The 25,350-nt window shown below is 41.7% G+C and overlaps 2 protein-coding genes across 3 annotated transcripts in view; both read left to right on the top strand.

The window, feature by feature from the left end:
- LOC150069046 (peroxisomal bifunctional enzyme-like) overlaps positions 1-15,928 on the top strand; it is a 44,455-nt gene extending 28,527 nt beyond the window's left edge. For both annotated transcript variants that reach the window (XM_090343300.1, XM_090343291.1), the window contains exons 4-7: positions 2,142-2,253; positions 5,079-5,183; positions 12,005-12,346; positions 13,009-15,928. In XM_090343300.1, the coding sequence (XP_090199426.1) occupies positions 2,142-2,253; positions 5,079-5,183; positions 12,005-12,346; positions 13,009-14,270 (1,821 nt within the window). In that variant the 3' untranslated portion in view covers positions 14,271-15,928. The remainder of the gene's footprint in view (positions 1-2,141; positions 2,254-5,078; positions 5,184-12,004; positions 12,347-13,008) is intronic.
- A 2,228-nt stretch (positions 15,929-18,156) lies between these two features.
- The window catches only part of LOC150069045 (peroxisomal bifunctional enzyme-like), a 29,423-nt gene continuing 22,229 nt past the window's right edge, over positions 18,157-25,350 (top strand). Inside the window, exon 1 of the mRNA XM_090343277.1 lies at positions 18,157-18,374. Coding sequence (XP_090199403.1) covers positions 18,301-18,374 — 74 coding nt within the window. The 5' untranslated portion in view covers positions 18,157-18,300. The remainder of the gene's footprint in view (positions 18,375-25,350) is intronic.

The raw sequence follows: 25,350 nt of genomic DNA, 5'->3' as shown, positions 1-25,350 counted from the left end.
AGCCTTGAGCAAAAATTTTATGAACAGTTCCCAGGCCCTGAGTTCAAGCCCCAGGACTGGAGCACACACATACACATACACACACACACAGAGTCAATTCTAAAACATTCTATCAACTAATAGAAGATTTTAATCATTTATCAGTAACCCTCCAATGCCAGTCAACCACTAGTCTGCTTTCCATGTCAATGTATTTTCCTGTGCTCAGTAATTCAGATAAATACATTTGTGATCTTCTTTGACTGCCTTTCTTTTCTTTCTTTTTTTTTTTTTTTTTTTTTTGGGTGGATCATGTGGCTTTAGCCTGGGCTCTGTCCCTGAGCTCTTCAGCTCAAGGCTCAAGCCTACCCCTGAGCTAAGCTCCATTTCCTATTTTCTAGAGGTTAATTGAAGAGTCTCATGTCCTTTTGTACCCGGCTGGCTTTGTACCTTGATCCTCAGATCTCAGCCTCCTGAGTAGCTAGGATTAGAGGCGTGATCTACCACGCCTGGCATGGCTGCCTTCTTTCAGTTAGCATGTTTCTAGGTTCATACATATCCATAATCTGTATACAATCATGAATTGTTTTTTTATTCCTTACTGACTGAATACAGCATTTTAAGGATGTGTACATTTTATTTTATCCATTTGGTTTTTTGCTTTCATCAGCAGTGGTCACAGTAGTGACCTTTAACCTGTGAGAAACTGCCAAACTGTATTGTGAACTGTTTGCATTATTTAACATTCCCACTGGCAGTATATAAGGATTTTTTGTCAGTATATCTTCTCAAACACTTTCAGTGTTTTACTTTCTGCCTTTTAAATTAAACTTTTTCTACTAGGTGTGAAGTTGTGTGTTGTTGTAGTTTAGATTTTGATTCTCCTGATGGATAATTACACTGAGATCTTTTTTCTCTTTTCTTTCCTTCTTTCTTTTCTTTTTTTGCCAGTCCTGGGCTTGGGCTCAGGACCTGAGCACTGTCCTTGGACTTTCTCAAGGCTAGAGCTGTACCACTTGAGCCTCAGCACCACTTCTGGCTTTTTGCTATGTATGTGGGGTACCGAGGAATTGAACCTGGGTCTTCGTGCATGCTAGGCAAGCACTCTACCACTAGACCAAACTCCCGGCCCTCTTTCCTTCTTTCTTTCTTTCTTTCTTTCTTTCTTTCTTTCTTTCTTTCTTTCTTTCTTTCTTTCTTTCTTTCTTTCTTTCTTTCTTTCTCAGTCCTGGGGCTTGAACTCAGGGCCTGGAGCACACTATCCTTGAGCTTTCTCAAGAGTAACACTCTACCACTTGAGCCACAGAACCATGTCCTTTTTCTATGTATGTGGTACCAAAGAACCAAACCCAGGGCTTTGTGTATCCTAGGCAAGCACTCTACCACAAGGCCACACTCCAGGCCCTACTTGACTTTTTTTGGTGGCTAGCTGGAGATAAGAATCTCCTGGACTTTCCTGTCCCAGGTAGTTCGGATGTGATCCTCAGATCTCAGCCTCCTGAGTAGCTAGGATTACAGGTGTGAGCCACTGGGTCATGACATTTATATATTTCTATTTACTTATTGACCATTTATATCTCTTCTTTGGAGATTTGTCTATTAAGATCTTTGGCCACTTTGCATTCTTTTGTGGCTAAATTTTAAGAGTCTTTGTGTCATATTTTAAAGTTATAGTTTCCTGACATTCTGTTCCATTCTCTGGGTTTCCTCATTACTTTCATGTGCTTTCTGGCTCTCACAGCAACCCAGAAAATTGTTTGCAAAACCTGTGTTTGTTGTCTTGAGACAGGTCAGAGGAAAACAGGTGCCAGAAGCCAGTTACATATTTGAGCTTAAACACTATATACTAGTGTGTCATCTAGAAAGTCAGGCTGAGATCAATGAAACATGCTTTGAGGGCTGGGAATGTTGCTTAGTGGTGGAGTGTTTGCCTAGCATTCACGAAGCCCTGGGTTTGATTTCCCAGTACCACATAAAGGCCGGAAGTGGTGCTGTGGCTCAAGGGGTAAAGTGCTAGCCTTGAACAAAAGAAGCTCAGGGACAGTGCTCAGGCCCTGAGTTCAAGTCCCAGTACTGGCAGAAGAAATGCTTTGAGGGTGTAGAAGATCTTGGGAGATGCTTGTTTCAACTCTGAACATGTGATCTGCTTCATTGTCTGATAGACTCAGATTGGCTTCACAGAAGTCACATTGGGAATCCTTCCTGGTGCAAGAGGAACCCAGCTTCTCCCCAGACTCATCGGAATTCCTGCTGCACTTGACTTGATAACCTCAGGTCAGTCTAGACCAGGCACCTGTCTAGATCAATGTGTGGAAGGGCCTAGCATCTAGGAGCATTTTGGTTTATCACCTTTCTACCTACATAACAGTAGTGGTTGCTTTAAATTGTCTCTGTTTGCTGGGGTTTTTTTTAATCCTAAAAATACTTACCCTGAGAGCTTCTTAAATGAAAATGCTACATGTGAACCTTCTAAAGGAAAATGTAAGCTGGGCACCAGCAGCTCACACCTGTAATCCTAGCTACTCAGGAGGCTGAGATGTAAGGACTAAGGTTCAAAACCAGCCCACACAAAGTCTTGTGACTTGTTTACCTCCAATTAACCATCAAAAAGCAGAAAGTAGAACTATGGTTCAAATGGTAGTATAGTCTTGAGCACAAAAACTCAAAAGAGAGTACATGCAAATGCTCATCAAATTGAGTGATGTTTTAAAGTTGAAGTTACTATTCATAGAAACAAGGGTTACATAGAAAACATTAAATTCAACTCAATAAGAGTCAAAACTAGAATTTCCAAGTGTTAGTGGGAAATTGATTTGTTCCTTTCTGAAGTAAGATACTAGTATATAAGAAAACCTTTATTTTTCAAGTAGGATCCTGAACAACGTAGCACTAAACTCTAGGTTCACCAAATGTTTTACTTTGTAGGATATAAAAGGAGACTTTCAATTGCATAACTTTGGAAGGAAGAATATATAAAACCATTTACTCCAAACAAATGCAATTCATTATCAGATCTTTCATCCGGGACTTTATCTTTCTCTTCCTTATCTTTCAAAAATGTAGATAGTAACCATTCTAATTATGTGGTGCTGTGATAATAAACTAGGATAGTATTTAGAGGAATCAAGGAGGAAAAATGGCTTCTTGAATATTGAAATTAAATAAACTAGGCTTAGTTTCTTTTTCCAGAGCACTAGATCATGTTTAGCATGATGAAGACAAGAAGTGGAAACAGTACTCATGAGAACCACTTTTGGTTTATATGGAAATGGTCACACACAAAAAAAGCTGGCAGTAAAATCATAAACCTATATTTGGAGGAAACTGAGGAACTTTAAAATGGCTTCTGATTTTTTTTAACTTTTGTAAAAATGGATAAAACCTGGAGAGGAGCTGGGAGCATGGCCTAGTGGTAGAGTGCTTACCTAGCACGCATGAAGCCCTGGGTTCAAATTTTCGGTACCATTATATACAGAAAGCTGGAAATGGTGCTGTGGCTCAAATGGTAAAGCACTAGCCTTGAGAAAGCCCAAGGAAAATGCTCAGTTCTAGCCCCAGGCCTGAAAAAAAAATAAAACAAAACAAAAACTGGGGGAAGAAATGAGATTTTGCAGCTTACAGAAGAGCTCTCTGCCCAAATGCCTTAGATCTCCATGGTATATCTACACAGGACTCTTATGGAGACCTTGTCCTGGAGTCATCATCTTCACAATAGACATAAACCACATGTAGCTCTATCACCCTTTAGAGGTAGCGCTCTCTACTGGAGGGTTCTAGTGCTCTAGGAATACTAGAAACTGTCAGCTACACCATATAACCACCACCATCACCAGACTCTAGACATTGCTACTTGTGTAACAAGATTTTTTTTTTTTTTTTTGCCAGTCGTGGGGCTTGAACTCAGGGCCTGGCACTGTCCTTGGACATTGTTTTGCTCAAAGCTAGCACTCTGCCTCTTGAGCTACAGTGCCACTTCTGGCTTTTTCTGTGTATGTGGTTTTGGGGACTAGAACTCAGGGCTTTATGCATGCTAGGCAAGCACTCTACCACTCGGCTACACTTCTGGCCCCAAACAAGATTTTAAAGTATGGCTGTAGGATCCTTGACTTCTGCTTAAGATCCCTTAGTACAACACTCTGTTCAGCTAGGGTGAGGTCACAGGCCACGCCAACTATCAAGGACCTGCAGGATTGATTGTCTAATCATCCCTGCATCCATGGATGGACTTGTCAAATAGATATTTAACAAGCCAGCTGGGTCAAAGTGTGGGATGCCAAAATATGGCAAAAGTCTTCCTCCTTTGCTCCTACATAATTACTATTGTACTTTTTTTAAAAATCTCACCGTGTGTGTGTGTGTGTGTGTGTGTGTGTGTGTGTGTGTGTGTGTGTGTGTGTGTGTGTGTGTATGTATGCATATTGGTCCTAGGGCTTGAATTCAAGGCACTGATCCTGAGCTTTTTTGCTCAGAGCTAGCACTCTACCACTTGAACCATAGCTCTATGCCTGGCTTTTTTGGTAGTTAATTGGAGATAAGAGTTTTACAACTTTCCTGCTGGCTTCAAATCTAGATTCTCAGATCTTAGCCTACTGAAAAGGAGCCCATGGCAACCAAGATTATATAATTTTGTCTTAACTGATACTTTTCTGATACAAACTTTGTTTATATTTGGGGACTTTTTTTTTAGTTAATCAGTTGCAGTCCCTAATTTTTACTAGATTTAAGGTACATGGAAGTACTTTTCATTATGTGAAACTCATCCCTCTTGGATTTCTAAATAGATTAATATTACATAGACTTCTTTTTGGAGATAAATAGATAGGAAAAAGATATGTTATTTTTACCTCATGTAAGCATAATTCCTCCCATTTATCAATGAGGAAATTGTGGTTCCATTATTATTTTTCACAGTTAACTCTGACCATGAAAATTGAACTGCTACTGGAATCTAATTGTTCTGCCTATATCTACAGTGATCTTTCTCCTATGGTAGTCTGAGTGGTCTTCTTCATGTTAGAGATAGCCTTCCAGTGTCCACGTGAGAGCAGTGCTCCGTTTCCATCTCACATTGTTCTTTGTGTTCTTTGCTTTTGTTTTAGGAAGGCGTATTTTGGCCAGTGAAGCACTCAAGATGGGGATTTTGGATAAGGTGGTGAACTTAGATGTGCTTGGAGAAGCAATCAAATTTGCCCAGCAAATAATTGGTAAGAAGACAATAATAGATGTATTGCAGTTTTGGAAACAAGCACTAGTTGCATATTAATAAGGCGCTCCCTAAGTATCTCATGTGATGGAATGTAATATACCTTAGGGATAAATGTACTGTCAAGGTATAAACTCTATGATATAATGTGTTAGTGAAAAAAAAGTATCATTATATGTTGGGGAATGCCAATAGTATAACAAGAGTGGATGAAATCATAGGTGTGTGTGTGTGGAAAATGCATAATCGAATGCTAGTCTCTGCTTCAAGTATTCCAGTAAGGATTCCTGGGAAGTGAAATGGCTGATCTGGGTAGGGTACTGGGTATTCAGCATAAGCAGTTGAAAGAGGTTTTAGAGTTTACCTTTCCATGTCTTTGAAATTTTTTGCCCTACAATTGTTTTTCCATTAAAGAATTAGAATTGAAACAAACCCACACTCCACAGAAGATCACAGTCAGGCCCTGCAACTCCCCACACAAATCTGTGTTCTCTGGAGCTTCTGTTCCAATGACTAAGTCATGTCCCTGTCAGGTCTTCTCACTTTACAGACTCATGATGTTCCTCTAAGAGTTCCTTTGGGATTCATTTTTACCCTAGAGATGACTTACTTTTAGTCTAAGTGAATTCCTTTCCAAATAAACTTTTCTCTTTTTTTTTTAATACACACAGACACCAAGATTTCCATTAGGGTCCTTTAGGGGATTACCCTAAATTTGTTTGTTTACTTGTTGGATGGCATAATCTATTTCTTTTCAAAGTGTATAGATATTGTCCACTGTAAATGAGCAAGGAGAGAGTTCTGAGAAAATACTTGGGAGGAGTGCTGTGGCTCTGGCACACAGAGTGTGTGCTGTTTGCCCACAAGGTGTCATTCCAAGGCAATCCTTTGAAAGTGGGATCATTTGCTGACAGAGGAAGTCTCACCTTTCCATTGTGTTAGTGTAATAACAGGGCTGGCTTTGAACCAGGATTCTCAGATCTCAGCCTCCTGACTAGCTAGGAATACTGGCGCCTGGCTGTGAGCTTATTTTTCTTAACATAACAATCTGATTCCTAAAATCTATCTGAAAAAGTGAAAGTGTATGTCCACATAAAATTAGTCTGCAGGGATGGGAGTTTGGCCTAGTGGTAGAGTGCTTGCCTAGCATGCACGAAGACCCGGGTTCGATACCTCAGTACCACATACATAGAAAAAAGACAGAAATGGTGCTGAGGCTCAAGTGGCAGAGCTCTAGCCTTGAGAAAGTCCATGGACAGTGCTCAGGCCTTGAGCTCAAGCCCAGGACTGGCAAAAAAAAAATAGTCTGCAGATACTCATAGCAACATTACTCATAACTGCAAAATCCAGAAAAACCCACATAAAGAAAATATTTTATAGCCTTATCACAGAATTCTGTTCACCAAAAGAAGAATGAAGTACTTCTATTTAGAATGGCTCACATTAGTAATTGAGAGGCTGAACTCAAAAGGATTGCAGTTTGCAGCCAGCTGAAGCAAAAAGTAACAGCATTCCACCTCAAGCAATAAAGTTGAACAAGGTGGCACACACTTGTTACTCCATCTACCAAGGAGGATTAAATAGGATTGTGGTCCAGGTTAGTACTGGGATAAAGATGAGACCTTACTGAAAGCAGAAGGGCTGGGGCCATGGCTGAAGTTGTAGAGTGCCTTCCTAACAAGCATAAGACCCTGAGTTCACACACTGTTGTGTAGCTAAAGTGTAGGGGAGGGGAGACATATGCTACCACATCACTTGAACTTTTTAGAAAGCACTGAATGAAGCCAGATGCAAGAGATTTTGCATTATGTGGTATTATTTATATGAAATATCCAGAAAATGGCAACACTCTAGAAACAGGAAGATTTGTTTCCTAGGGCATGGTACGTAGGGTAGGCATTAAGAAATGTTTTGTAGGGCTGGAAATTTAGCCTACTGGTAGAGTGCTTTCCTAAATGCATGGAGACCCTGGTTCAATTCCTCAGTACCACGTACTTAGAAAAAAAAAGCTGGAAGTAGTGCTTTGGCTCTAGCTTTGAAAAAGCCCAAGGATAGTGCTCAGGCCCTGAGCTCAAGGCCCAGGACTGGCCAAAAAAAGAAAAAATGTTTTATAGGGCCAGGAGTGTGGTCTAGTGGTAGAGTGATTGCCTAGCATGCACAAAGACCCGAGTTTAATTCTTTGGTACCACATACACAGAAGAAAAGCCAGAAGTAGTGCTGTGGCTCAAGTAATAGAGCGCTAGCTTTAAGGAATGCCCAAGGACAGTGCTCAGGCCCTCAGTCCAAGGACTGGCAAAAAAGAAAGAAATGCTTTTTAGGACTAGACATGGTTTAAAACCCATGCCATAGAGGCAAAAAAGATTGGGGTTATGTCTCAAGAAGTTAGAGTACCTCTCTAGCAACTTATATCCTAAAAAAAAAAAACCCTCAAACCATCAATTTCCTGCATCCTATAATATACTTGGTCAAAAATCTTTTAATGATGGGACCTGAGTATAATTTATTTTAAATTTTGAAAATTTAAAATATACTTTTCTTCTTATTAATGACTTAAAAAGAATCTTCAGTTGATATTGAGCTATAGTTTCTGGGATATCCAAGTTAAAGTTATGTCAGCCGTTGTCTTAAAGATGGCTAATTTCCTGCAATTTTTTCCAAGACCAAATATTAAATGAGAGAAAAAAATAGAAAATAGAAAAACCTGCTTAATAGCTTTCTCTTTAGCATAATTCCATTATCCAGAACCTTTCATATTGCATAGGACAGTTTTTAGTTATGCTTAGTTCTTTTCAATTTTTGTGTTTATTTACACATAATATGTGGAACTACAATTATAATGCATATGTAAATTTAGGTACACAGGGAAGTAGGTAAATACAGACGTAGGTAGAAAGAGAGGTGGATGTCTATCCAGGCAGACAACAGATAGATAGAAAGATAGATAGATATGTTTTATTTTTTGCAATGCAGAGCAGTGAGTCCCAAGGCCTCTTGCATGCTAAACTACTGCTGTACACTAAGCAGTATCAATAGTGATTAAATTATATATATTTAATGTTGTAAATGGGATGTGTGGAGGGGTTACAGTTACATGATTCAGGTAATGAGTACATTTCCTTTTGAACAGCATCATCTCTTCTCTCATTCTCTCCCAGTTTTTCCCTTCCTGGGGAAAAAATCTAAAATTACATTTACATTTTTTATAGTAATAAATCAATTTATATTTTACTTTCATGTAATGGTGACAAAGAGCAGCAATCACATGGGTATTCAATAAATACTGTAAGAATTAGCTTAGATTGTAAACACCTTGAAATGTGACAGGTTACGATGCATTCCTACCCCAAAAGATGGAATATTACTTATGCAATAATATCAATACTCCTTGGCATATGCGACTTTTCCTTCTCTGCTTCATTTAATTTTGTACATCTACCACAATATGACTGGCTAGGCTATCCAGGCTAATCAGATTTCCACTCGCATTTATAAAGTGGCACAAGTTTCTGTGAATACCACTGCAGACATATTTTTCATACATAATACAATCCTGCTATCATCTCCTAAAGAGTCAGTGCTTCCAAAGATCTCCTACACAGCAGATGTGAAGGATCCTTGCTCAACAGGAAGCTCTTCACACAGGCATGCCAATAACTACCTTATTTTATTCCCACATTACAAAACAAGGCAGAGAGAGACAGTATAACCTGTAAGGCTTAGAAGGGACTGTAAACCCTGGAACAGTGTGAAGAGTGTTTGGACCTGTCTTCCTCCATTCCTCTACTGCCTTCTGTCTTTCTTCATGGTTGTGATGAGACACTGGTGGAAGGCAAGATGGCTGCCATCCTACATTTAAAATTTTTATATTGCTAAGAAATCTGTATATTTTAGTGTAGCTCTGTAGAGTTGTACAAGCCAGATTGTAGATGAATTGCCTGGTTTTAGATCGGGTGGTGTCTCAATAAGTGGATGCCCTCAGGTGGACAAATGTTGTTATTGTTATTTTTGCCTCATTGGCTTCTCCACAAGGCAGCTCACAACCTAACAATTGGCTCTCATTAGATTGTGCAAGCAAGAGAAAGTGAGAAAACAGAAGCCAAAGTTTTTAAAACTTCGTCTCAGAAATGATATCCCATTACTTTGAGGGTGAATATTTATTTTTCACCCTTTTGTATATGCTCTGGAGAAATATCTGCTCCAGATCATCCCTCTTTCTCCAAAGAATTGTTTGATTTCTTTTCACTGGGGTGTAACAGTTGTTTGTATGTTCTAAATACAAGCTCCTTGTTAGACATTTGATGTGAATGTTGTATTATTTTTTTCTACTACCACGATAACAAATTATGACAGGGCTGTGCAATGTGAATAATACAGTTTTGTTGTTATAGCTTTATGTAGTATTGAAATCTCATAGAAGTTTGCTGGAGAAATGTAAAGCAAAATCCATTTCCTGGATATTTGAACTGTTGGTAGAATTCATTAGCTTGTGAGGTCTGTTCCTCGTGTTCTTGCTGTATATAAACTGAGGTTTATTCCTCACTTTAGAGACAGCTAAATACTTTGGTTCTTGTCTCCTTCTCTCATGTTAAAAGCTACATTTTGGTGTGAGATCAAGTCGGGTTCCTGCTGTTTTGCCTCTCTGGACCCTTCTGTTAGATCTCTTTCATAACGATTATGTTATATTGGGCACATGTAGGTCATGCAAGGTAGTCTCCCATCTCAGGATCTCTCCTCTTAATCTACTTACTCATTCCCTTACTCTTCTTAGTAAAATGGTAGAAAGTGGACTTTGTGGACTGATATGGTTCAGCCTGCTGCTGAAATATTTCTTCCCATGCTAAAGCTCTTTATTTCCTTCTTTTTAATAGTGCCTTCTAATTAATGTTGTTTTCCAGTCCTGGGCACTGAACTTGCACTTTCTCAAGGCTAGAGTTCTACCACTTGAGCCACAGCACCACTCTGGCTTTTTCTATGTATGTTGTACTGAGGAATCAAACTCAGGTCTTTGTGCATGCTAGGCAAGCACTCTACCACTAGGACAAACTCCTGGCCCCTCTGAATTAATTTTTAAAAAGAATTTTTATTATTCAACTTAATATTTTTTCTTTTGTGGCTCACATAAGTGCTGTTATATATAAGGACAGTGCCTAGACCACGATTACAAAGATGTTCTTCCATTTCCTTTAAGAAATGTGTATAATTTTGGACCACCAATAGATTTATCATCCATTTTTAGTTAGTTTTTATGTTTTGTGCTAGGTGAGGGTCTAAATTTATTTCATTTCTTCATTTAGCATGTGACTATCTGATTATCCCAGCACCCTTTTTTTCACAACAATCTTTCACTGATTGTTTTCTGACAATGTTTAAAATCAATTGATTGGGCTGAGAATGTGGCTTAGTGGTAGAGTGCTTACCTAGCATGCATGAAGCCCTGGGTTCAAATCCTCAGAACCACATAAATGGAAAGAGCCAGAAATGGCACCGTAACTCAAGTAGTTGAATGCTGGCTTTGAGTAAAAGAAGCTCAAAGACAGTGCCTAGGCCCTGAGTTAAGCTCCAAGCTGGGCAAAAATAAAATAAAATACTGGGCCAGGAGTTTGGCATAGTGGTAGAGTGCTTGCCTAGCATGCATTAGGACCTGGGTCCGATTCCTCATTACCACATACATAGAAAAAAGCTGGAAGTGGTGCTGTGGCTAAATGGTAGAGCTCTAGCCTTGAGAAAAGTCCAAGGACCATGCTCAGGCACTGAGTTTAAGCCCCATGACTGGCAATAAAATAAAATAAAATAAAATAAATTGGCTGAGGGCATGGCTCAAGTGGTAGAGTGCCTACTTAGCAATGGAACTTGAATTTAAACTGAAAACTGCAAATAAATAAGAAGGAAGATAGAGTATGAGGGAAAGAACCTGACTATGACTATGATGATTAGTTAATGATCTAGCAGTTCTCTTTATTGATATCTGTGCTTATCCATACATCTATACCATAATGTTTTGTTTCCTTGATATTTTGTGGTTGTCCTAGTAGGAATGAGTTTCAGGAATGCTAAATGTAAAAATATTAACTAAAAACCGTCCTCTTTAGATTCATTGACAGACTAATATTTAATCTATTATAAGATGGTTTTAGCCCTTGAAATAAAAAGATAATTCACATTTTGTGCCCCAATAAGGTAATTTAATATTATGACAATCTCTTAAATACTATATTATAAGATAAAATTACAAAGACAGGGTCAGAGATGGCCTACTGGTAAAGTGTTTACCTAGCATGCATGAAGTCTAGGGGTTGATTCCACAAAACCACCCATATAGAAAAGGCTGGAAGTGGTGCTGTGGCTCAAGTAGTAGAGTGCCAGCCTTAGGAAAGCTCAAGGACAGTGCCCAGGCCCTGAGTTCAAGACCCAGGACTAGCAAAAAAAAAAAATATATATATATATATATTACAGAGCATCTGAAACTAGTGTTCCATTAAATATCTTGATGATTAGGATTTACTTTGGAACTGGTTATTGCTATTTTGGTTATTATTATTATTATTGCCAGTCCTGGACTTTAGCTCAGGGCCTGAGGACTGTCCTTGGATTTTTCTCAAGGCTAGAACTCTACCACTTGAGCCTCACCACCACTTCTGGCTTTTCTTCTGTGCTTTTTCTAAGTATGTGGTACCAAAGAATCGAACCCGGATCTTTGTGCATGCTAGGCAAGCACTCTCCCACTAGGCCAAACTCCTGGCCCTATTTTGGTTATTATTGTCATATACTCCTTTTCCCTCATTGCAAGTTCCAGTTGCAAAGCTCTGCCCTTTTTTCTTCCAGATAAACCTCTGGAACCACGTAGAATCTTGAATAAAACAGTACCTACCTTGCCCAACATGGACGCCATTTTCACTGAGGCCTTTGCCAAGATGCAGAAGCAACACCCTGGCCTTCTTGCTCCAGAGACCTGTGTCCGTGCAGTGCAGGCCTCTGTGAAGTATCCCTATGAAGTGGGCATCAAGGAGGAGCAGAAGCTGTTTCAGTACCTTCTACAATCAGGGCAGTCCAGAGCCCTGCAGTATGCTTTCTTTGCAGAAAGGAATGTAAATAAGTGGTCAACTCCCTCTGGGGCATCCTGGAAAACAGCTGCAGGAAGACCCATCTCTTCAGTTGGTGTTCTTGGTAAGTGTCTGGAAGCGTTCACAGCTCTCCCCATGTTGTACATGTGGGGCTACATCTGCTTAAGGCTGTCTGGTGTGAGGTTCATCATATTGTCATCTGCCAGTCCAAGTGCACTGAATGTAAGTTGTATTATTAGGACATTTCAAGGTGAAACTTGTCATGCTTGTAGCTAGGTGGAAATTATTTCTCTTGTGTTTTCTGCAACATTGTGCATATCTTCAGGTCAAAACCCTCATGATTATTTGATGCAGCCTTCTGCTGCTCTTATGTGCCCTTTAAACACTATGCAATCCCTTTGTTTACATTCAGTTAGTATTTTATTTTATTTTTTTTGCTTTTTTCACATATTTTTATTGTAATTAATACAAGGGTTACATTATATTCACCATATTGAAGGAATATTACTTCACATACATTGATACCCTTTCTTATGTCTTGGCCCCCATTTCCCTCCCCCACCCCTGCCCCTCATCTTGTTTTCCCCCCTTCCCTATCCTATTTCAAATAACCAAATAAGCATACATACAATATATCAGATAACCAGGTAAAATACTGTCAGTTAGCATTTTAAAATACACATTACCATAGAAGCCTGTGTCCAGTGGTGATTGTTCATTTCATAGTGCCACTGAGTCATTCTCTTCTTCATTCCTAATCCACAGGTTTGGGAACAATGGGCCGAGGCATTGCCATTTCCTTTGCAAAGGCCGGGATCCCTGTCGTTGCTGTAGAATCAGACCTAAAGCAACTAGAAGCTGCAAAGAAGGCAGTAGCTTCCATCTTGGAAAAGGAAGCATCCAAAAGGCAGCAGACTGGCAAAGCTTGGTCAGCACCAAAAGTCACCTTCAGTCCATCTATGAAGGAGCTGGCTGGTGTGGATTTAGTGGTGGAGGCAGTATTTGAGGACATGAACCTGAAGAAGCAGGTCTTTGCTGAACTGTCAGCTGTGTGCAAGCCACAAGCATTTTTATGCACCAACACTTCAGCCCTGGATGTGGATGAGATTGCTTCTGCCACAGATCGTCCACAGTTGGTAATTGGCACCCACTTCTTCTCACCAGCTCATGTGATGAGGCTGTTGGAGGTTATTCCGGGCCGCCACTCTTCCCCCACCACCATTGCCACTGTTATGGATCTGTGCAAGAAGATAGAGAAGATCGGGGTAGTTGTAGGCAACTGCCATGGTTTTGTCGGGAACAGAATGTTGGTTCCGTACTACAACCAGACGTATTTCTTGTTGGAAGAAGGAAGTAAGCCAGAGGACATAGATGGGGTGCTGGAAGGGTTTGGCTTTAAAATGGGGCCCTTTAGAGTGTCTGACCTGGCTGGGTTGGATGTGGGCTGGAAAATTCGCAAAGGGCAAGGGCTTACAGGAGCTGCATTGCCTCCAGGCACTCCTGCCCGCAAGAGGGGCAATGCAAGGTACTGCCCAATTGCTGACATGCTGTGTGAGTCAGGAAGATTTGGCCAGAAGACAGGCAAGGGCTGGTATGTCTATGACAAGCCACTAGGCAGGAGTCACAAACCTGATCCCTGGCTTTCCAAGTTTCTGTCTCAGTACAGAGAAACCTATCAGATTGAGCCCAGGGTGATTAGGCAGGATGAGATCCTTGAGCGCTGCGTGTATGCGCTAATCAATGAAGCCTTCCGGATCCTGGGAGAGGGCATGGCTGCCAGCCCAGAGCACATTGACGTGATCTACTTGCATGGCTATGGGTGGCCCAGGCACCAGGGTGGGCCCATGTTCTATGCCTCCACGGTGGGACTGCCCACAGTTCTAGAGAAGCTGCAGAAGTATCACAGGCAGAACCCTGATATCCCCCAGCTGGAGCCCAGCGACTACCTAAGAAAGCTGGCTGCCCAGGGAAACCCCCCTCTGAAAGAGTGGCCAAGCTTAGCAGGGCTGCCCAGCAGCAAACTGTGAGTCAGCCAGTGGTCTGTGCTCACATGCTGGCTTCCAGGACAACTCACTTAATTTCAGTGAGATTAAATCTCAGGATCAAAGTAAGAATGCTCTGAAATACAAAGATAAACTGCGATAATAATCATTTAGTTAAAGCGCCTTTGGGGTTCCTCCTGATGATTATGTTTTGGAATGTGCTTCTTGTCCTCTCAGTGTGTTCCTATCACATCAAAGTTTTTTTGGTGGGGGATGGAAAGGATGTTTTGAGCGAGAAATAGCTGATGCATCAGGATGACACCTGAGGTGGAGATCTCAGAATGCCATGCAAGGCTGTCCCTGCCTATCACATATATTTAAGGAATAAGCTCATGTGCATACAATAGCTTAATGCTCAATGAGAGAGACTGAAGAATAAGTACACTGGTGAATGGGAAAATGTGTCATGGTTTAGTAAATGACAAATTCAGCTAAGTTATAAAATTCTTTGTCCCCTACATGTTCAGTATATGGAAGTGTTTGGAGCTCTTTCACAAGCTTCATCTGAGCACTCCTGGCACACCTAGAGTCCTCGGAGGCACTGTCCAGCCGGAAAGCCTGTGTTGTGTCCAGTGGAGATGCTGTCAGCAGCAGTGAGGGTCTGTATGAGGAGCATGGAAATCTGCCCAAGGACAGGCAGAGGTCAAACCTTGACTAGGTGAAACTGGAGTTGGTGAGGCATTCATGAATTTTAGTACTAAGTGGCAATTCCAAGGATCTTGGCTGCCCAGGCTGTACACATCTTCTGATCTGGACTAAGTCACATGTGCCCAGTTGTGCTTGCTGCATTCTTTTTTTTTTTCTGTATTCTTTTTTTTTGTTGTGTATTTGCCAGTCATGGGGCTTGAACTCAGGGTCTGAGTACTGTCCTTGGGCTTTTTCCTCAAGGCTAGAGCTCTACCACTTGGGACACAACACCACTTCCAGCTTTTTCTGTGTATGTGGTACCAAGGAATCGAACCCCAGTCTTTGTGCATGCTAGGCAAGCACTCTACCACTAGGCAAAATTCCTAGCCCCTTGCTGGATTTTTGGTGACATTTCTTGCTTTATGCCCCAGGTTGGGGAATTTCACAACCAAACCTAGTCTTCATGGTAGTTATAGTTCTGTTGAAAGAGAAGGTATACAAAATAGCACTCACTTTGTGTAGAAAGGGATCCTAGAGAATGCCGAGACTTCAATGATTTCTAAGTTCTGTGATGAGGTTAAGGTGCCTGTTTCCCTGTTGAGACAAGCCTTGCTGACTTCATATATAGAAATGCTTAAATCTTGAACATCTAAGATGATTGCAAAACAGATACTACAGATACTTCTTTCACTAAAAGTTCCTGTTTTGGATTTTTCTAATGTGATTAAAAGTTAATGGACTGATCAATAGAACGAATTACATCCCCAATCTTAATAGCAGAATTATAATAGTCTTCAATTGGAAACATCCCATCTATGTATTAATTGATTACTTGATAGACAAATGAGGTATACCCATACTGTCACAATTATGGAATAATGAAGAGAAATGAAATGCTGGTATATGCCATTTGATAATCAACATTATGCTATAGGAAAGTATCTGGTTAGAAGAGCCATATATTGTATAGCCCTTTACATGGAATGTCCAGAGGACAAAAATCTGTAGGAAGCAAAAAGTAGATTTGACATTGGCTGAGGCTACAATCTTGGGAAAAACTGAATTGGGAGTGACTGTTAAAATGGTGTGGAATGTTCTGTTATTGTTATGTTTGTGATCATATACATAGTGTATACAAACAATAATAATTTAAAGAGGTGAATTATTTGGTGTCTAAATGATATGTGAATAAAATTATTAGTAAAAATGAATGATGTTAATGTTGTTGGCTTTCATTTTCTTGCAAATGTTTTCATAATATTTTTACCTGTAAATCCAAAGGAAGTGATCAAAAGTCCAAGTAGTGGCTGGTGTGGTGGCACATGACTCTAATTGAAGCTATTTGGGAGCTAAAAGAGCAGGTTAACCTGATTCTGGGAATTCTTAGCCAGCTCAACAGCACAGCATGACTCAGCTCCTTTTTAAACCAAAATAGTCTTACTGAGAAATCTTGAACATTTAGTTTCCCTTCTAAGAAATACCTAAAACAAAAGGCTAAGTGGATCTACATATTGGAGTTCAATTGTTTAGTCTTTTGACCTGTTTGACACTGTTGTGCCTGAATTCCTAGGACCCCAAAAGAACCACCAGAGGCCAAAGTCAAAGCAAAGAAGCAAGGGTCGTTTATTACAAGTTCAAACTCGGACCTCCGTGCACCTGTACCTGGTGACGCTAAGAGGCCCGGAACAAAGCTTTTACATAGCTTTTGTAGGGGAATTCCACAGTTACAATCACCTGATTGGTTGTTTGGTAACTTCGAACCACTGGTCGCTTCAGGATTGGTCAGAGCTCAGGTGTCTAACCACTGAGCATTGGGCTGTTGCCACCTGGGGTTCAAGTCTGGACTAGTTCTGGGAACATGGGTTTTTTATTCCTAATACATGGGCCCTGAGCAAGGGCGGTGAAGGGGGTCATTCCCAGAACATGGGACAATCTTGGCACAACAACACTAGATTTTTTTTTATTTTACTGTCGGGATAATGTATAGAGAGGTTACAGTTACATTTGTCAGGTACTGGGTGCATTACTTCTCACACATTGATACCCCTTCTCATGTTTTTGTCCCCCATTTTCTTCCCCCCACCCCCTCCCAATCATCTCGTTTTCTCCCTTCCGTATTTCAAATAAACAAATGTATATATACCAGGTAACAAAGTCAGATATAGTAACAACATGAGATTAACCATACGGACAAAAAATAAAAAGAGAAATAGCATAGTACATTAAGGACAACAATCACACAAGATAAAGCTCTTATTTCCATATCCTAGAGCTCATTTCATTTAGTCTCATCCTTTATGACCTTACGTACATCCATTTTGAGCTACTGTAATACTCTGCTAGGAGAATTCTAGATGTAACATTAGATTTTTAAAAATAATATTTTCATAAAGCAAAGATATCATTGGATGCCAGGTGCTTATGCCTACAATCCTAGCTAGTCAGGAGACTGAGATCTGAAGATGACATTTTGAAGGAAGCCCAGTCAAGAAAGTCCATGAGACTCTTATCTCCGATAAACTATACAGAAAAAGCCAGAAATGGCCTGGAGTTTGGCCTAGTGGTACATTGCTTGCCTAGCATGCACAAAGCCCTGGGTTCCATTCCTCAGTACTACATACACAGATAGGAAAGGCCAGAAGCGGTGCTGTGGCTCAAGTGGTAGAGCTCTAGCCTTGAGAAAACCCAATGACAGTGCCAGGCCCTGAGTTCAGGCTCCAGGACTGGCAAAAAAAAAAAAAAAAAAAAAAAAAAGCCAGAAGTGGGCACTGTGGCTCCAGTGGTAGAGAGCTAGCCTAGAACACAAAGAAACTCAGGGACAACGCCCAGGCCCTGAGTTCAAGCCCTACAACCGACCAAAAAAAAAAGAAAAGTCATCATTAATTAAAATAAAAAAATATAGAAAAAAGACATCATTAGATACTGCTGATTCAAGCCTTTAATTCTGGACGTTGACCCCCCAGGGCCTCTGGTGCGAGCACCACCTGGCAGCAGGAGAGCCTCGAGGAGGCCTGGCGCGCGGGGCACGGCGGGGGCAGACGCGGGGCAGGGTCAGCGGCAGCCCAGAGCTGGAGACCCAGGCCAGACTTCTGGCTGGGCCCTCTTCCAGGCGGTTCTCCAGCCAGCCAGGAAACCCCGCCCTCCGCCCCCGGCCCCGCCCCGGCCCCGCCCCGCCCCGGCCCCGCCCCACCTCGGCCCCGCCCCGGCCCCGCCCCGCTTCGCACTTCTGTGCGGTTGTAGGAAGGAGGCTCGAAGGGGAGGCTGCCGCTGGCCTGAGGCTCTGACCCAGCAGGCTCTCCCCTCCTTTGGGGTCCTAGAAAACTCTGCTCCTCGGGGCAAGAGGCAGAGACAACCACTGCAACTGAGGAAACTACAGCGACCGAGGAAAATGACTGAGTACTTGAGGCTGCACCACTCCCTGGCGCTCATCCGCCTGCGCAACCCACCTGTCAATGCGCTCAGGTAATGGGCTCTGCAGCCGGAACAGAGGGTCCTACAGGCCTGAGCCTGGCTCTGGGGGCTTTCACTCTCCTGGCTGGCTGAAATCAACATGTACAGATAAAGCAACTGGTTTGCACTGGGTCTTTTCATCTGGGTCACGTCTGCAGATAAATCACAGTTCCATGTGGTCAAGAAAGGGCGAAGACCTGGCTGATTGGTGGTGGAGCCAGGCGTAATTTCAGCAATTGTGCCAACTTGCTGCTGCACACTGCTAGCTTGCGACTTTTTTGCTCTGGAACTTTCAGTTCCAAAGATCTACATTCCAAGTTTGGACTTTGATCCAGCCACATTCCTCTACTTGGAAGTAGCCTGCCCTTACAGCGTGTGGCTAAAAAACTGTAGTTATCAATCAGATAGTAAATTGATTATACGGTTTCAAAAATAATGTAAGCTGAATCTGGTAGAGTTGTGTCAATCACAGCTGCCATCCATTTTCTGTTTGCCCAGCTTAGGAGGTTTTCAATCCCCCCCCCAATAAAAGACAATGCCTTTCAGTAGGTGAATTGATCAAGAAGTTGTGGTATATATACACAATGGAATTCTCTGCTGCCATAAGAAAGAATCACATTGCCTCCATTCATAAGGAAATGGAAAGACTTGGAAAAAAAATTGTATTCAATGAAGTGAGCCAGACCCAAAGGAACATAGGCTCCATGAGTTTCCCTCATTTGTAGTAATTAGTATGCATCTAGTAGTTTCCTAGCAAAGGAGTGCAATAATAGCTCAAAAGCTATGTGCATATGGCCATATAGGATGAAGCCAAGTGAAATGAACTCCAGGATAAGGAAACAAGAGATTTATCCTTGTAGGTTTTTTTTTTCCTCTGCCAGTCCTGTCGCTTGAACTCAGGGCCTGAGCACTGTCCTTGGGCTTTCTCAAAACTAGAGCTCTACCACTTGAATCACAGCACCACTTCCGGCTTTTTTCTATGTATGTGGTATTGAGGAATAGAACCTGGCTCTTCCTGCATGCTAGGCAAGCACTCTACCCAAGGCCAAACACTTGGCTGTGGTTGTTGTTTTAATATGAAATTATTTCTTTATTTTGTTGTTTCTCCCTTATGGTTTATCCCCCATTGTTGCTGTATCTGACTTTGGAACCTAGTGTATTGTATAGACATTTATTTGTTTATTTGAATTGGGGAAGGGGAGGGGAGAAAACAAGATGATGAGACAAAGGACAAAGGGTGAACCACAATATCCACAAGACAAGATGCTGGAAATGAACTTTGCAACTTGGGAGGGGGTAGTAGAGGGAAAATGGGGGAAAAAAACGTAGGAAGGGGTAACAATGTTCAAGAAGTAATGTACTCACTACCTTACAAATGTAATTGTAACTACTGAATACATCAACCTGACAATAAAATAAAATAATAAAAGAGAAAGGGGTGGTTAGAATGGGATAAGCCAGTCTTTTCTCCTGTTGACTCTCATGAGCTGCTTGTGCTGTCCATTGCGTAGAAGAAAAGTCTGTTGACTCTGCATATCCTAGGATTCCACATCCACCATTCATGGGTAGAAAATGTAGTTGTGTCTAGGATACTTGAATCTCTGATGCACATGTACTAATTTGATATTCTTTTCACCATTCCCTAAACAATGTAGTATAATAACTATTGAAACAGCTTTTCCATTTAATGGGGTGGTATGGAGTATGTACATTCTATGTGAAGAATGTGCTATTTTATATAAAAAATGAGGATCTTGACAAATCCCCACAGATTCTAAGGGCTTGACTTCATATACCTTTTGGAATCCGGACATTGTGCAATAGTCCAAAGTTTTTTGTTAAGACTTGATTTAGTTTCTCAACCAGTCAAAAGCCAGCAGTTTTGTTTGATTTTTTTCCTAGATTAATGAGTGAAAAGTTAGTACGGAAAAGGTAATTATCATACACAAGGGTAAGTGGCTCATTTATTCCCTGAGGTTAAATAAATATTTGATTGTTTTAACCATATGACTCTTATTTCAGTTTGATGTTGTTATACTAAGGAACAGATACTTAGTGCATCCTAACTTGTTCCTTCCTTCTTGTTTCTCATCTTATGTGGGAATTATCTCTGTATTACTGAGAAATTCTTGCCTGAACAATTCTGTTTTCCTCGAAGATGCTATGAATCCTTCATTACTCTTTTAATCAGCTGTTTCCTCCCATTGCAATGAGTCTAGGATATTTTATAGTGTAGGACTGATTACTAGATTGTTTCTTAGAACAGTAGTGTTCACAGTGTGTGTGTGTGTGTGTGTGTGTGCCTGTCCATGTGCCTGTTCATGTCCGTGTGTGTCATGGGACGTTAACTCAGGATCTCGCTTTCTTCCTTGGCTTTTTCACTCAAAGCTAGCATTCTACCACTTGAGCCACAGCTCCACTTACTGGCTTTTTGGTGGCTAGAGATAAGAGTCTTATGAACTTTCCTGCCCAGACTGGATTCAAATCACACCACAGTCCTCAGATCTTCAGCCTCTTGGGTAGCTAGGACTTAAGGAATGAGCCACTATTTTTTTTTAAAGACTACGATCCACATAATAAGAATCTCCATGTTTTACACATTAACTGAAATATACATACTGTGGGTTGCTGAAAGGAGACCACTACACAGTTCAGACAGAGGAGAGTTTATTAGTAGAACCCAATTGCCAGCCTGCATCTGTGTATAGAGAGAGGACTAATGTCAGAGAGAGAGATTATATAGGGAAAGGTGAGAGGGAGGTATGGCTGGAACAAATGAGGGAGTAACTTCAGAGCTTGGGGAATCTCCCACTGCCCCCAACTACACCCATTACTTGGGTTATAGGTGCTGGGCAAACACTTCTAGGGAGGGACATGTGCAGTTTTGCAGAGAGAGAACAAAGGGAAAGGGGTCTACATGCATTTTCCCATGGAAAGGAAACAAAGGGAAGAGGCCATTTTTCCCAGGCAGAGCTAACATCCCAGCCTTTTGATAGCTACAAAGGGGAATGGACCATCTCTAGCTACTTCCTGCTGACAAGGGGCATCGACCTTAGGGGTGGATAGAAGGCAAAGATGTGGTCTGTTCTGGGAGAAGGCTGTAGTACCAGCTCCTTCCTTGTTGGTGATTGCAGGTATGCATCTTTGGATGAAATCTGAAAGAAGTCTTGCAAGGCAGGGACCAAACAATAAGAAAACATAATTGAGGGCCCACAAACAGCATTCATCTGTTCACAGCAGAAATCTGGTGACTTGGCTAATTCCTGTCTCTTGCATTCCAGGTGGTCTTGGAGTTGGATCATATCCTGACTGATTAACATCTGGCAAATAAGTAGGGGAGAGCATGGTGAACTGGTTAAGAATAACCAGTCATCTGGGTGCTGGTAGTTCACACCTGTAATCCTAGTTACTCAGGAGGCTGAGATCTGAGAATCATGGTTCAAAGCCAGCCCAGGCATGAAAGTCCAAGAGACTCCTATTTCCAATTAACTACTAGAAAACCAGAAGTGGAGCTGTGGCTCATTATGGTAGAGCTCTAGCTTTGAGCTGAAGAGCCCAAGGACAGTGCCCAGACCCAGAGTTCAAGCCCAGTGATCAACAACAAAAAGAATAACAGCCAGAAGCTGGGGCTGGATTGGTTAAATGCCTGCTGAGAGGCCTTGATCATTTCCTGAACTATAAATGCCTGGACTATAGAGTATGGATGGGAGAGTCACTATAAACAGAAAGAGCAGGTAACAAAGGCAAGGATGTAAATTCATCTCCAATTGTAAGAGAGACAGATATGATTAGATAGGCATGCTTACGAATTATTTTTCTTTGACTTCCTAGCTCCAGTTAATTTAGAAAGGGCAAGCACTCCATTTAGGATCTGAAACCACCCCCTTTTTATCTGCACAGGTTTTGCCAACTGCCTCTGGATGATTTATTCCTCTCCAAGATTCCTCATTGCCAGAACTAGCTTTGTTCTGGGGGTGTCTGGGAGGTTTCTTCTTGCTGCTGGGACAGCATCACATTTGGGGTGCCAGGATGGCATGTCCCCATTGGCTTTTGGCTCATTACTGGGATGGAATGTCCCAGTTGACTGATAGCATGCTCCATGGTTTGTGAGGGGCGGGGGTTGGTGATGGACAAACTAAATGAGAGTTTTTGCCGAGAGACCCTTTTTATTTCCAGTTGAAGCAACAAGGAGATCAATAGAAATAGTTTTTAAGCATGGCCTACTTGGAATTTATTAAGAATAAAAGTTACATTTGACCAGTAAATACTTGTAAGCGTTATTTATCCCTCTGTGGGTCTGACAAAGTAAATGCTGCAGAGGTAGCAGCAGTTTGGCCTAGTGGTAGAGTGCTTGACTAGCATGCATGAAGACCCAGGTTCGATTCCTCACTAGCACATGTAAGCTAGTAAACCACTCTGGAAGGCTGTTTGGAGGTTCCTCAGAAAACTAAAAATAGACCTTCCCTAAGACCCAGCCAGTGGGTGAAACTAGAGCAAATCATGTTGAGTGAGATAAGCCAAGACCAAAGGAACGAAAGGTCTTCTTGATTTGTGGGTATTAAGTCCAAACAATACAAGAGCAATGACTCAACACTTAGGTACTCCAGATCATTGACATGACTTTGGAGATATAAATATATCTATATATTGGGGCCGGGACTTTGGCCTGGTGGTCAAGCGCTTGCCTAGCATGCACGAAGACCCAGGTGCAATTCTTCAGTCCCAAATACACAGAAAGAGCTGGAAGTGGTGCTGTGGCTCAAGTGGTAGAGCTCTAGCCTTGAGAAAACCCAAGGACAGTGCTCAGGCCTTGAGCCCAAGCTCAGGACTGACAAAAAAATTAGATAGGTAGATAGAGACACATAAGTCTATGATGGGATATATATTGTGTAGACATATATTGATATATAGATCAATATTTATCTATGACATACAAAGACTCAGCTTAATTTTAATTATGTTCTAATTTTTTTGTGTGTGGGCCATGGGGCTTGAACTTGGCCTGGGCACTGTCCCTGAGCTCTTCAGCTCAAGGCTACCTCCCTACCCCTGGGCCTGTGGGTTGTCCCTAAACTCTTCAGCTCAAGACTACCACCCTACCCTTGAGCCAAACCCCACTTCCTGTTTTCTAGAGGTTAATTGGAGATAAGAGTCTCAGGTCCCTTTGTGCCCAGGCTGGCTTTGAACCTTGATCCTCAGATCTCAGCCTCCTGAGTAGCTAGCCACCACGCCGGGCTTTATGTTCTTAAATTTATGTGCCAGTGATTGCATATACAGATTCTTTCTTGAATATTTTTTTGTTGAACCTGTGGAAGGCTTATGCTCCCCATTCTCCTTTTGTGACAGCTACACTGGCCTGGTAAACACAGGTGTGAAGGTTGACAGAGGGAGTTTGTTTAGAGAGGACAGAGAGAAGGATGAGCAAGGAAAGCAAAGAAAGCCTGAACTTATCCTCTGACCATTTTCCACTGCATTGGCAGAAATTGTCCAAGTTTCTGAAAATATTGTACTCTGGCCAGACTTGATTATAATAGAAAATGAGTCATTTTGGCTTGATGAAGTCATTGAATAGAAGAGTATCTAAAGAGCATAGCAGACATCCCAAGGGAATGTCTTGGCTCAAGAGAGGTAGATGGGACCCCATTGGAATAAGAAACATGAGGAAGGAGTCTGCTAAGTACATAGAGGAGTCCATGAGGACATAGAGGGGTAGAGTCCACAGAGGAAGGAGTCTGTGAGAACATAAGCCATACTCCCAGCCATGTGGTTGAATTATTACAGTACTCTCTTGGCAAGCATGTTGAGCAGGATGAGGCCCCGAGTTCAAACACCAGTTCTAGTACACACACATGCAGACACACACACACACACACACACACACACACACACACACACACACACACACACACACAGGTCTAGATGAAATTAGGAACATTTTTTTTAACCTGGAAAAGGCTATTTGGGTATTTGTAACATAAATCACTGCTTTAGATTTGTTGAATTTTCACTTTGAAAAAAAAAACCTTACAGATTTATTGAATTCTGAGTCTTGGAGTTTTCAGGGATTTTTGTTGTTGTTGTTGTTGTTTTGTCACTTCTGGGCTTGAGCTCAGGACCTGCAGTACGTCCCTGAGCTCTACCACTTGAGCCATAGCACCACTTCCAGGTTTTCCTACGTATGTGGTACCGAGGAATTGAACACAGGTCTTCATGCATGCTGGATAAGCACTCTACTACTAGGCCAAACTCCCAGCCCCATTACTTGAGGTTTTCTAGGCAGGCTAGACCAGATGATTCCTTAGGCTTTATATAGCCCAGACATTCCTACCCCTGGGAGTGGCGAGAGTTGTCCACAAGCCGGAAAGCACTCATGACATTTTTTCTTTTTTTGGTAGTGGGACTTGAACTCAGGGCCTGGGGACTGTCCTTGAGCTATTCAGCTCAAGGTTAATGTTCTACCACTTTGAGTCACAGTGCCACTTCTGGTTTTCTGGTGATAACTGGAGATAAGCGTCTTGGGGACTTCCATGCCCCGGCTGCCTTTGAACTGCAATGCTCAGATCTCAGCCTCCTGAGTAGCTAGGGTTACAATATGAGCTACCAGCACCCTGCTATGACATATCTTTAAAGCTATATTCTTAGTCTCTGTGGCCTTACCTTCTTCACAGCTGTAGTTCTTTTCAGGCAGCTCAGCCTGGTAAAGAATGCTCTATTAGTTATACTTATTGTCCTTTCCAGTTTTTCCTCCTTATGAGTGTTCCAAAGGTACCAAGAAATAAAACAGGGTGGTTTGTTGCAATGGATAAAGCCAAACTCTTAGTGGCACTGATGGAGCTAATTTTGGCTGATTCTGAGGCCAACCTTTACCCAGAAGAAACTCACTCAGTCCTGCATATCCTTCATCAGTCCCCAAGAGAGACAAAAGGCAGTTACACCAGGCTGCTTGGGCCTGTAGAGGCTTTTGTTGTTTCATGATTCTGTTTCATGA

The sequence above is a fragment of the Megascapheus bottae genome, chromosome 1, assembly GCF_031878675.1.
Source record: "Megascapheus bottae isolate mThoBot1 chromosome 1, mThoBot2.hap1, whole genome shotgun sequence".
Classification (NCBI taxonomy): domain Eukaryota; kingdom Metazoa; phylum Chordata; class Mammalia; order Rodentia; family Geomyidae; genus Megascapheus; species Megascapheus bottae.
Note: the sequence above shows the minus strand (reverse complement) of the source record. Positions and strands in the feature narration are given on the sequence as shown.